Source organism: Neovison vison, chromosome 1 (genome assembly GCF_020171115.1).
Source record: "Neovison vison isolate M4711 chromosome 1, ASM_NN_V1, whole genome shotgun sequence".
NCBI classification, from domain to species: Eukaryota; Metazoa; Chordata; class Mammalia; order Carnivora; family Mustelidae; genus Neogale; species Neogale vison.
Window position 1 is genome coordinate 284,839,180 of NC_058091.1, and position 13,679 is coordinate 284,852,858.

The 13,679-nt window shown below is 38.4% G+C and overlaps 1 protein-coding gene across 3 annotated transcripts in view; it reads left to right on the forward strand.

The window, feature by feature from the left end:
• PRKAA1 (protein kinase AMP-activated catalytic subunit alpha 1) overlaps nucleotides 1-13,679 on the forward strand; it is a 32,838-nt gene continuing 19,159 nt past the window's right edge. The window contains exons 1-2 of one of the 3 annotated variants that reach the window (XM_044232497.1): nucleotides 45-127; nucleotides 1,368-1,499. Coding sequence is in view for 1 of the 3 variants with exons in the window: in XM_044232495.1 (XP_044088430.1) it covers nucleotides 1-127 (127 nt within the window). In the remaining 2 variants the exon portion in view is untranslated. Of the gene's footprint in view, nucleotides 128-1,367; nucleotides 1,500-13,679 lie in introns of all 3 variants that reach the window. The other 2 variants (XM_044232496.1, XM_044232495.1) reach the window with 2 other exon arrangements.

Here is a 13,679-nt window from a genome sequence, read left to right on the forward strand (position 1 = left end):
ATGCGCAGACTCAGTTCCTGGAGAAAGATGGCGACAGCCGAGAAGCAGAAACACGACGGGCGGGTGAAGATCGGCCACTACATCCTGGGGGACACGCTGGGGGTCGGCACCTTCGGCAAAGTGAAGGGTGAGGACCCCCCAGGGCAAGGGTCGGATCCAGCCCGCGGTCCGGGTGACTTCCGCCTTTCGCACCTCTTCATCCTCCCCCGCCCCGGCGTTCCTCCTCTCCCGGGCTCTGCCACCCCTGTCCTGACTCCGGCGGGAGCGGAGTCAGAGGCCATCGCGGGACTGCGGCGCGACCCTCTCCGGCCGGGTGGGGGTGGGGACCGGTCGCCATGGCGACGGCACCGCGGTGCGAGGGGCTAGCTGGTGCGAGGGGCGGGGATGCGGAGGTGCGAACTTTCCCAGGTGGGGCAGTGTATGGCTGCGCGGCGCGCTCGTAGCGCTGGGAGGAGGGGGGGGGTGCGCCGGGGTCTCGGCCCGGAGCCCTGCGGAGAGGGCTTCTTGTTCGCTGGGGCTGTGCGCCCTCGGCTCAGGGCCAGCCCATCGCTTCCCTGGCAGTTCTCCGTATTGTCCGTATTTCCGTCCTCTTTAGGATGTTCTCGACTTACCTGCCCGGGCTGATTTTCAAGTGTGAAGTGTGTCCCCCCTCCCCACCTCCCCCCAAAAGTAGGCTTGCTTTGGGGGTAGCTTACAGAATTTTTTAAAAAGGGCCATCTCGTTGGGAAGGATGACTAATTTTTTTTCGGAGCAGTTAATTGAATGTAAACTGGTTCTGTATTTGCGATGCATGGTTTGTTTTCTGAATGCAGACTCTGTGCCTTCAGTGTTTCTGAATTATCAGTTTTGCAGACTCTGTGTGCCAAACCTGGTAGGTAGTGCAGATGTTGCCTCCAGATAGTATTTATTAGCTCATTAACGTAGTTCGTTTCCATTTACTTTTTCACGCTATTTGTTTTAATAATTGAGTGCACATCATTTGAACTTTTTTTTTTTTTTTTTTTTTAAAGAAATGGGAAATCTCTTACCCTTGTGTTTCAGCACAATATTCTGGAAATAACAAACCTGATCACCAGTCCACCAATTCTGGCACAAAAAGTTTAATTGCAAACTTTGTGAAGCATAAATATTTTTTCTTTAAAATATTTGACTTTTTATTAGGGATGTAGAGAAAGGAAGCACGGAACTGATAAATGTAATTCATTCATTGGCTTTGGATATATAATAACCTATGAATTGCATATACTAAGCTCTTGGTAAATATTTGACTTGAAAGAAAAAAAAAAGTTGTGAAAGCCTGTACAGTGAATTAACTAACTGAGCCTTGCTTTACCGGAGCTAAAGAAACATTTTCTGATTTTATCTAGGGATGGAAGAGGAGAACCCTTCCTTCTCTTGCTCTTTCTGAGTCATAGAACTGGAAAATTGCTGTATAGCCCACAGGGAAGCAACTGCCTAAGCCTTCTTATGAAAATCAGCAAGGCCAACAATGTAAGAAAGTAAGAAGCAAATGCCAGAATAGGGTAATAAGAGCCATCAGGGTGGGTCTGTATTAGGCCAGTAAGATGCCTCTGTACCCTCAAAATTATTTATTTTTGGCTATGTTGTCTCTTTACTTGTTAGCAATTACAAACTGCGTTTAGTTTACAGTATTTGTAAGAAATGCTCATTAATGCCCCCAAATAGTGATGACAGTCTTGATACCCTCACTCCTTCCAGGGTTCTGCTTGGATTAGGATGCTCATCCTTCTAATAAAGACCTGTGCAAAGTCAGGTCTCATTTTTTTATTTGCTCAGTGGCTTTTGGCATGGCAGATAGGAAAGCAAAAGGAAGTTTTTCATTTTCTGGATTTGAACTGATGTGGCTGTGACATGAATCCTTTCAGTGAATGGTGTTCCCTAACCTTATTCTTCCACATATGCCTCTCTTGAAGTGTTAAATACTGTCAAAGTCAACTCTCTAAATTATAGAAAAGCCAATAGTCATCAAAGAATCAGGTTTCATAGATAGGGTTAAATTTGTTTGCAAATACATTCGTTGATATTGCTCAAAATCCTCAACCAGTGCATTTTTAAGTTGTTAAACAGTTGGGATGCTTTTTGCTCCATGTACGGTAATAGAAAATCCAACTCACCCTAGCTAAGAACCTTACTTTCTATGGTTCTCTCTCCAGAGTTTGGAAGCTTCAGCATAACTCTCTTGAGTCTCACTGGCTCATCCAGTCCCTGGGGCCAGGGATGCCATGTGCCATTTGGTTCAGGCTTGTGCACTAGCAAGGGAGATAGCATTACTCTTGGTGGAATATAGCCCACTGTTGAATTTGTGTGTGTGGTGGGGGCATCTTCTTCTGAAGTACTTCATGTAGATAAATACCTATACAGAATGGGTATTAATTGTTAGGTGAGAGAAATTAGATGTTCAGTGAGCAGGCAGAAACAGCTCTTACAGTGGTGATAACCTTAATTTGACAAGAATTCTTATCAGTGGTATGATTAGCCAGATACTTCAGTGGAGATAATTTGGAGTAGGTAGAGCTTTTAAAATTAGTTACATGTTGGTAAATTTAACACAGAAAAGGAATCTAATAGAAGATATGATATATGCAGAAAATTCCCAATATGTTATTACATGCTTAGAGGAAATTTAATTTTGGGGGCAAAGGGGACTATAAATTCACAGTGATTATTTTGTTCCCTATTACAGGCTGAAAAAGCCATTTGGCAACTTATTGTGAGGGGAAAGTTTAAACAGGCTACTGGGGTTGGGTTTGGGATTATGTTTGAATTACCTTTTATTATTCCCAAGTTGTCTTTTTTTCCCCCCTTTGGTTATCAAGGTGTTAGTCTCTACTTCCTTGCAGGGTCCACTTGCCTTTCCCCAGGTACAGGTACAGCAGTTATAAAAGCATGGATGAACAGAGTCTCATGTTACTATTGCAGTAAATTAAAATGGCAGTTTTTGTTAAGTTTTCCAAGAGAAGAGAAGACAGTCTCTTTAGTGGTATAGGTGGTCTTCAGCAAATGAATTGTTTATACATTACAACCTATTTATTAAGTTGGTGAATATTTTTCTACATAAAACTACAATTTCAGGTAAATAGGTGACTAATCTCTTTGTGAATCAATCATAGTAGAAATTATTTAAAAATTTCTTTAAGGGGTGGTTCCTGGCTGGCTTAGGCAGTAAAGCATGCAACTCTTGATCTTGGGTCATGAGTTCAAGACCCCACACTGGTAGAGCTTACTTAAAAAAAAAATTCTTTAAGGTGGGAAAATATCTATATATCTATATCTATATTTATATCTGTATCTGTCTCAAGTTTAGAGTGGGAATGAAGTTTAGGCCACAAAAAACAAAGAAGTAGAATACTGTCATGTTATTTATATAAATTTTAAAATCATGGAAAACACCCAGACATTGCTAGTGAGAGTACGATGTTGCCACCTCTATAAAGTGTGACAGTGTTTATTAAAGTTAACCCAGTAATTTAGACTCTAGGAATTTATCCTATAGATATACTGGTATGAAATAATGAGTTATTTATTGCCATATTGTTTATAAATACAAAGGTTAGAAATAACGTTTCTAGTAGGACAATAGTTAAATTATCGTTATCCATACAATGGTATACATTGCAATCATTAAGAACAAAACAAGAGACTTTATATAATTTAGGAAGCAATTTCCAAGGTGTATTTTTAAGGGGAAGAATAAGGTGGTAGTAGAACAAATGTGTCTAGTATACCTACCATTTGTGTATAAAAACTAGGGGCAAGGAAGGTTTTTAAGTGTAACTACTTGCACATGCATGGAGTGACCCTTTAAAGATACACATGAAACACATTAGTTGGTCAGAGTAGGGGAGCTAGGTAGCAGGGGCTGTTTCACTGCATCCTTTTTGTACCATTTAATTGTGCCGTGCAGGTATTATGTATTCAAAAGAATATATAAAATTAGGGGCGCCTGGGTGGCTTAGTGGGTTAAAGCCTCTGCCTTTGGCTCAGGTCATGATCTCAGGGTCCTGGGATCAAGTCCCGCATCGGGCTCTCTGCTCAGCGGGGAGCCTGCTGCTTCTCTCTCTCGGCCTGCCTCTCTGCCTACTTGTGATCTCTGTCTGTCAAATAAATAAAGAAATAAAATAATTAAAAAAAAAAAAAGAAAGCACTAATAGGCTGTTAGTTGGAGGGTGACTAATTCACTGCTCTTGTGAGGGAGACATTGTGAATTTTGGTAGCCTTTGCTATGAGTGACCTGTAAGTGTTCCATGGCAGAAATACTTGTTTTCTCTTTTGTTCAAAAACAATCTCATAGGGGCACGTGGGTGGCTTAGTTGGTTAAGATATCAGCTCTTAAATTTGGCTCAGGTCATGATCTCAGGGTCGTGAGATTGAGCCACACGTTGGGTTCCACACTGCTTGTGGAGCCTGGTTAGGACTCAGTCTGTCCCTCTCTCTCTCTGCCCCTGCCCTGACTCATACTCTCTCTTTCTTTCTCTCTCTCAAATAAATAAAATCTTAAAAAACAACAACAACAACCCAGTATCTTAGCACTACTGTAAAACAGTAACAGTCTGAAGAGTAAAGGTTTGAGCTTTGGAAAGGGGGGTGGTTCTCTTAATGCATATTCCTGACAAGGTGCATTTGTTACTGATTGATTGACTGTGGAGCAGCAATTAATTTGGCTGCAACTGAGCTTAATATATGGAGAATCCTTTGCTTAGTTTTGAGAAAACAGTTCAGGGTTTGGGGTTTGATATTGGGCCTAGCTACCCTGCTCACCCCCGCAATCTTCTATTGTATATTGATGGTGTGGTAGAGTAGGTAGGTCGTAAGACTTGACGTCAGAAGGCCTATCCCAGCTTGATCACTTAATAGCTTTACTGCATCAAATTACATAATCTCTTAGAGCTTTGTAATTACTTATATCATAGGTTTGTTGTGAGGGTCAAATGTGATCATATAAAATCCTATTTTCAAAAGTATTGTTACTGAAATTCTGATATTAAAGTTTGTTGGTAATTGGGTTCAAGGCAAAATATCTGTTGCTATAATGAAGGAAAAGAACAGATTATCATATGACAGCTTTAAATTGCCAAGATTTTCCTGGGAAGAAAGAGGGAGAAAGACGATATCCAGAGGGCTATTGCCCACTCTGAAAGAGAAAATATTTGAGCCATCAGTGTTGGGACATTATTTGAAAACCTTGAAGGGAAGAGTCTCTATCCAAGTAAGACCGGTTAAAAATGTTTAATAGGTTTCTTTACTAGGCAGTCCAGAGCCATTATTGTGTTAATATGTGTAGTGGGTTTCCAAAAGGGAGAGCATACATCCTTTCCCAGACTTCCTTGCTGACAAAATCTTTTTCTGTGTAGAGGCTTCAGTCCTAGTATTCTGTAGAGCATAATTCTTTTTTTTTTTTAAGATTTTATATTTATTTGTTTATTTTTATTAATTAAAAAAATTTTTTATAAACATATAATGTATTATTAGCCCCAGGGGTACAGATCTGTGAATCGCCAGGTTTACACACTTCACACCACTCGCCATAGCACATTATTTTTATTTATTTGACAGAGATCACAAGCAGGCAGAGAGGCAGGCAGAGAGAGAGGAGGAAGCAGGCTCCCTGCTGAGCAGAGAGACCGATGCGGGGCTCAATCCCAGGACACTGGGATCATGACCTGAGCCGAAGGCAGAGGCTTAACCCACTGAGCTACCCAGGCGCCCCTGTAGAGCATAATTCTTAAAATTCATTGTAATAATTTTAGTTTTATGATTTTTCTAGCCCATAGAAAATTTGAATTCCTGAATTAGAACATTGGAGAGGGGGCTTAAAAGTTGATTCCTGATAGGCTGTGAAGGATGAGACACAACTTCAAAATGCAGGAAACTGTGGAGCTAGAATGTAATAGCCTAGGAGCAAGAAGTCTTATCCAGCTAACTCCCACAGATGTCACCGTGTGAGGGCACAGGGGAGTAACTGATGCTCATACAAGGTGAACATTTGCTTATTTCTCAGTCATTATGTACAGCATGTTCCATTTAAAAATTCTTGGAGCATTTGTAGTGCAGATTAGAAAACCAATTTTCAAAAAAGACTACTTTTGTTAATTTGTTAATTTTAATGGTGAATATCATGTTTTAGGAAACAAAACAAAACAAAACTATGTTTCCTGGGGCTGCAGTAACAGTATCACAAACTGGGTGGCTTCAAACAACAGAAAATTTTATTCTCTCGAAGTTCTGAAGGCCAAAAATCTAAAATCAAGGGGTTTGTAGGGTTACCCTTCCTCTGAAGGTTCATGGTGAGAGTCTTCCTAGCCTCTCCAGTTTTTGGTGGCTCTTGGTGTTCCTTGGCTTGTGGTAGCAAAACTCCAGACTCTGCCTTTGTCTTCCCTTGGCTTCCTATGGATGTATCTGTGCTCTCTTCTCTTCTTATAAAGGATACCATTCATTAGATCTAGAGCTCACTCTAAACCTAGGATGATTTCATGAACTTCAGATCCTTAACTGATTACATATCCAAATACCCTTTTTCCACATAAGAGCATATTTTTTTTTTTAAAGATTTTATTTATTTATTTGACAGAGAGAGATCACAAGTAGGCAGAGAGGCAGGCAGAGAGAGAGAGAGAGGAGGAAGCAGGCTCCCCGCCGAGCAGAGAGCCCGACGCGGGAGCCGATCCCAGGACCCTGAGATCACGACCCGAGCCGAAGGCAGCGGCCCAACCCACAGCGGCAGTATTCAATCCATTACACTTGTTATTTTATATGCTTTTGGTTTTATACTCTTGGTTTCTCCCTTATAACACTTTAATTTTTGAGAAACTTTTAAATTGAACTGGTAGAATGAATAAAATATGTTCTTGGTACCTTGTCTTAAAACATTGAAATTGATATGAGGCAGGTTTTTAGTAGACTGAATTAATTTTCTCATATATAGGAAAAAGATCGTAGTAGCAATGCCAGGCACATAGTAGGTATAGGTACTCACTATTTCTTTAATCAATGTTTGAATTTTTAGAATATTTCTTACTGGTATGGGGCAATTCAGTCTATTGTTGTTTTCAACACCGTAAGACTGTAGGGCAGCCCGGATGGCTCAGTTGGTTGAGCGACTGACTCTTTGATTTTGGCTCAAGTCACGATCGGACTGTAAAGTGTTACTAATAATGTCAGTCTTCTAGGGTTAGTTAGAGTATCAGTAGGTTTGGGCATAAAGTGGGTATGTCATGAATATTAACTACACAGTTGTGTATCTTAATTATGTTACGTGTTATATATCAACTAGATTTATATTTTTAAAAAATCTGATTTAAATTAGAATCTGATTAGACTGTTTTTTAGCTCTGTGCTCTTGTATGACTGAATAAGCGTTCCTGTAGTTTTTAGGTAGTAGGTGAAATAACATCAAGGCTTGGTGCCAAGTGTGTATGTTTAGCAATATTATGTTGAAAATTAACCAAAGTTAGGAAAGGGTTGATTTTAGGAAGCTAGAAATCTCAGGATTGATGAGATGGGAGGCGGAGGATGGGTAGGTTGGTGGAACTGAAACTTATGGGAATGGGAGCTAGATGCATAGAAATTTTAGCTATTAATTATTTAGCACTTATTATGGGCTTAGATAAAGGGATACCACTGAATCTAGGAGGATGAGGACAACAAATTAAGGAACTGAGGTTATTGGCCAGATAGAGATTAAAGCAGAAAATTTAGGGCTGATTAAATAGGGATGGGGGCAGGTTTGGGAGCAGTGGAAAATAAATAGCTCTAAACAGTGATAGCCACCATTTATTTATCAAGCATTTACTGTGTCAGATACCATGGAAAGTGCTTTACAAACCCTACTTCATGCATTCCTTACAGTCACTTTTATTTTATTTTTTTAAAAGATTTTATTTATTTATTTGATAGAGATCACAAGTAGGCAGAATGGCAGGCAGAGAGAGAGAAGGGGAAGCAGATTCCCCGCTAAAACAGAGAGCCTGATGTGGGGCTCGATCCCAGGACCCTGGGATCATGACCTGAGCTGAAGGCAGAGGCTTTAACCCACTGTGCCACCCAGGCGCCCCTACAGTCACTTTTATATGGAGTATGTGGTATTCTTATTTTTACAGACAAGTGAATAGAAGACTGACATAATTTAACTCGCCCAGGTCAAACATTAAATAAAAACCCTTCATACTGGAAAGAACCCAGGTCTGTGTCTATGTTTTGTACATAGATTGCCTTCTCATGTAGGAGAATGGGGTGTTTAGCCCTATTTCTGAAAAAGTTGAATCAAACACCTATCATTACTTTTTTTTTTCCTTCCCTTTGGGATTTTTTAATAGTAAAGAATATAAAACAGTAAGTAAAATTTGAAAAAAAATCACTGTAGGATAACTTTTCATTTTAGCACATTATCACTGTCATAAAAATTTTTAATATAGCTAGAAAATATAGATTGTATATGTAATTTTTGTTTGCTCTTTTCATATTTATAAAAATATTTTCTATAGTCTTATGAGAGAGCCTGTTATGTTGGAATAGCAATGTATTAAACTGTTTTCTGAAATTGGTCATTTGGTCATTTGCCATCTTTGTTCTTAAATAAGACACTATAATAAAAATAATTATTCACATTTAAAAAAAGATTTATTTACTTGAGAGAGAAAAAAGAATGAGTGGGGGGAGGGGCAGAAGGAGAAAATCTTCAAGCAGACTCCTGTGCGGAGCTGAACATGGGGCTAGATCTCAGGACCTGTGAAATCAAGACCTGAGCCAAACCAAGAGTGGGACAGTTAACTGACTGAGCTACCCAGGTGCCCAATAATTATGCACATTTAAAAATTCACTTAATTCTAAGTTAAATTCTGAGTAAGGAAACTACAGATTTTTAAAATCCATATATTAAAATATATATTTAATTAATATATTAAAATATATATTAAATATATATTTATATGTATAAATATATATTTTAGAAAATATATATTGCTCTTAATGCTATTGTAGGATATCAGTTGCCTTTTTATTCCCCTAAAATGTTCTATTGTTATACCAGCCATGAAAAAGGAATTAGTGTATCAATTTTCCCTTAACAAAAAACCAAACTGATCACATACGCTGCTTCTTTACTTACTTAGTAGTGTGTGTGTGTGTGTATATGTGAGACAGAGAATTTGATTTCATTACAGTGGCTGTCATGACACCTTCCCCTCCCTTGCTACTGTTCAATTTTTGTTTGAATACTATTTATACAGTCATACTTTTGTGATTTCTGTTGCTTCAAAAATGAAGATATGCCTCTATTTCTGATTAATTTATAATTTGATGAAATGTTTACGTATTAGAAAAAAGTCTAGTTGTACCTTGGTTGTTTGGTTACTGATTTCATTTTGTTTATTTGGCCTTCTTTTGTGGGGGTGGTCTATTATTCGCAGGTGGAATAATATTCTACTCCCTATTACTTATGAGTTGAATTTTACTTGACTCCCTATTCTTTGTCTATCACTATCCCGCCTTCTCTTGCTAATTTCTGCCTCAATTTTGGTATGTGTTCAATGAAATTTTCTGTCACATTTCTGCAACTTAACTGCTTTCTAAATTATTTTAATTGTTCTGTTGTATAATTCATCATACTCTGCTCTTATTTTGTAACTTCTGTATTTCTTTCTTTCTTTTTAATTTAAAAGATTTTATTTTTAACTCATCTCTACATCCAGTGTGGGGCTCGAACTTAAAACCCCAAGATCAAGAGTCCCGTGCTCTCCTGATTGGGCCAGCCAGGTGTTGAATAACTTCTGTATTTCTTATCAATTTGTGATAGTTAATTTTTTCTACAACATTCATGTAGCTCTTGGAGAGCATTTATTAATGTGTATTCTTTTTGCTTTAGTTTTTTGTACTTTAAAAGTTTTTGTTTTTTCTTACTTTATGGTTATTTTGGTCATCTTCAGAGGCCAGGAAGGTCCCAGGGACCCAGGTTGCTTTTGGTCACTACTGTTTTCTGTGACAGCATTACTGGCATATAGTATTCTATCATTATTTAATGATAGAATATACATCTGGAGTTCCAAGAAGACCTTGTTTTTACTAACAGTTAATTGGGGTTGAAATTAGGTTGAGCAGGGTGGGATATGAGAGGGGACTGTGGTTGATTTGTGATGAATTGGAGTTCATTCCTAAATGGATTTTGCTTTCATATTCTTTCCAAATCTGAGTCTGCCAGCAGTATTGTGGCTGTTCCCAGTCTTGTTTCAGCTATGCAGTTAATGAGAGAGGGTTTGCACTAAGCCATTGCTTGGAGATTTTAGGGGTAGTTGGACAGATTAAATTACTAGTTCAGGTAGCAGTACACTAGAAGATACTTACTGAATTGGGGCTTAACAGTCAAGTTGACTGCTGTTAATCACATCTGATTGGTATAATAGATTATAGAAAGCCTTATCAGAAATTAGGATGTGCTTCTAATTTCCACAGTCCATTTCAGCTATGATTATAGGTTTTTCTTTGTCACTGATTTCATGTATATTTTAATGAGTTTTTGATGGAAGTATGTCCAGTGCATTCTTACTCTATCTTCTTTCAGGAAACTTTTATAATTTCTTAGCCATGGATGGTTTTGCGATTAGATGAGCTATACAAATGGTGGTTTTAAGAAAATTTAGAGATTCCATTTACATTGTAGTAGTTTATTTTATTTATTTATTTTTAAAGATTTTATTTATTTATGTATTTGTCAGAGAGAGAGAGAGAGAGAGAGAGAGAGAGAGACAGCGCATAAGCAGGCAGAGTGGCAGGCAGAGACAGAGAGAGAGGCAGGCTCCCTGCCGAGCAAGGAGCCCGATGCGGAACTCGATCCCAGGACTCCGGGATCATGACCTGAGCCAAAGGCAGCGGCTTAATCGACTGAGCCACCCAGGCATCCCCACATTGTAGTAGCTTAAAAATTTTTTGATTCTGTGAGTCTTTGATTCTGAGAGTTGACTATGGTGCAGTTACACATTTGCTCATTTTCTGGAAAGATTTGCATTATAGAGGGATTGTACAGGTTAAAAAATCTGGACAAAATGGAAGGTAAACTTAGGTGGTAAATCATATTTTTGAAAAGGATTCAGACTTACTCTGACCTTTGAGTCTTACTTAACAAAGAGTTTTTTCACCAAATGTGAAATATCTGTATAATCTAACCTTGGATTTAATATTATTAATTAAAACATTTAGGGAAAGTAGCAAATGCTTAAAAAAAATTCAAACTAATGAGGAATTACCCCATTCCCTGCCTCTCTCAACTGCAGGGGATGTCTTGGGGGGCAGAAGAGCCCATCACTCATTATCTTGGTTGGCCTGTTGGGGGAAAATGTTGAATTGTTGAAAACCATTGGACCTGAAGATCTGTAGAGTTCTCTTTAGTTTCTATAATTCTATGCTTGTTATTGTTAAATCATCAAGAGCACATAGTGAGTGAGGAGCAAGCAATGAGTCTTTTGTCTTTTAGAAAGATAATTTAATTATCTTGTTGCTCCCCTGCTTTAAAAACCTGCAGTGGTTCATAATCCTTGAGGGTTTTTAAAGGGTGGGCAGGCTCAGCTCCATCCCAAATCCCAGATCAAGTGGGAAAGCCTAATTAGACTGGAATAATAAAGACAAATTCTTGGTGTAAAATAATATTTTAAATGTAAGTTTAAAATACCAGTGTTGAGTTTTCTACTTGGAAATAGTAAGAAGTATTGTATCAATCTGCTAAGGGTTTCCATACAAAATACTGCAGATTGAATGGCTTTTAACAACAGATATTTTCTCACAGTATGGAGGCTAAAAGTTTGAGATCAAGATTTCAGTACAGGGATGCCTGGGTGGCGCAGTTGGTTGGACGACTGTCTTCGGCTCAGGGCGTGATCCTGGAGTCCCAGGATCGAGTCCCACATCGGGCTCCCAGCTCCATGGGGAGTCTGCTTCGCTCTCTGACCTTCTCCTCGCTCATGCTCTCTCTCACTGTCTCTCTCTCTCAAATAAATAAATAAAATCTTTAAAAAAAAAAAAAAAAGATTTCAGTACAGTTGGTGCCTTCTGAGGCCTCTCTTTAGTTCACAGATTGTGGCTTCCTCCCTTTGTCCTCATACGGTTTCCTGTGTGTACCCTGCTGTCTCTCCATGTGTCCAGATTTCCTCTTATAAGGATATGATGAGTCAGGGTGGATTAGGACCTACCAAAACTGTTTCATTTTAATAGTCATTTCTTTAAAGGCCCTGTCTCTAAATACTGTCTTATTCTGAGACCAGGGTTAGGGTTTCAACATATGAATTTTGGGGGAGACACAGTTAAGTACATAACAAACATAAATAACTAAGAAGGGATTTCTTATTTATCATTATCTTTGCTTTTCAGCTGGTAATTACAAAGATTGCCAGGGAAAGCTCTCAGTTATTGGTCTTACAAGCTATGTCCTAATTTAGAAGAGAACATTTTCTTCCTAAAAAGCTAACCCCCTAAGTGACTTATTTAAAAAACAAAAAACAAAAAAATAAACAAAAAAACCCCCCAGAAACAAAACTTGATCCATGTATATTTCAAAAAGTCAACTAGTGCTAAGAGGTATAGTTATAAAACAGAATTCCTTGGGCGCCTGGGTGGCTCAGTGGGTTAAGCCGCTGCCTTTGGCTCAGGTCATGATCTCAGGGTCCTGGGATCGAGTCCCGCATCGGGCTCTCTGCTCAGTAGGGAGCCTGCTTCCCTCTCTCTCTGCCTGCCTCTCCATCTACTTGTGATTTCTCTCTGTCAAATAAATAAATAAAATCTTTAAAAAAAAACAAAACAAAAAACAGAATTCCTTACCTTTACCCTCAACTCTTTTCTTCTAGTATTTACCTCTAGGTTGTGGGTTTGTTTTTTTTTTTTAAACTTCCATATTTCTAATTGACCTATGCATGCACACAAGCTATTTCTTAATTCTTACTGATGGATTTTGTTGTTGTTGACTTTCTATTGTGGTACATAAGGATTTCAGTTCTCTTACACCTTTTCCTCTACACTGTCATTCTTCTAATATAATTATATCATACTTTAAAAAATCCATATTTAGCATTTAATAATTGTGACTATGTAAAGACTTATTTGCCAATCCAAATCTGTGACTATTTTCTTTATAGTTTTTCCTGGAGTTATTAAATTACCTTGTTTTTTCCATTTGCTTAGTTTTCTTTGAACCTAAGGCTGAATGTCCCTGTTTCTTCAAATGCCTTTGTCAAAATCTTTCTCAATAAAATACTTTCAAACCTGTAAGATAATTTATTAGTCTCCCCTTCCCCCAGCTGTCTTGGATCCTCTGTCACATTTCTGTCCAGATTTGTTGTCTCTAAGCCTTCTACACATCTATTACCTAGGACTTTGCCTCATTACCATATATTGGGGATTCTCTTAGTTTTTCTCCTGTACTGGGTCCCTTCTTTACTGGATATTATCTTCTTGGCTTATTTTCCTGTTTTTGGTAGAATATATATTCTATGGTGGGTTCTTGAGAAAAGGCAAATAGACGCTAAATTTTTGGAGAATAAATTCTGTTATCACCATTGATTATCTGAGCCTAGCATTCAAATTGAAAGAAAGTCACTTTTTTTGTTGTTGTTCTTAAAAATAGAAACTGCATGTTCATGAATGGAAATTTGAAAGGTTCAAAAGGTTATGGGTGGGGGAAG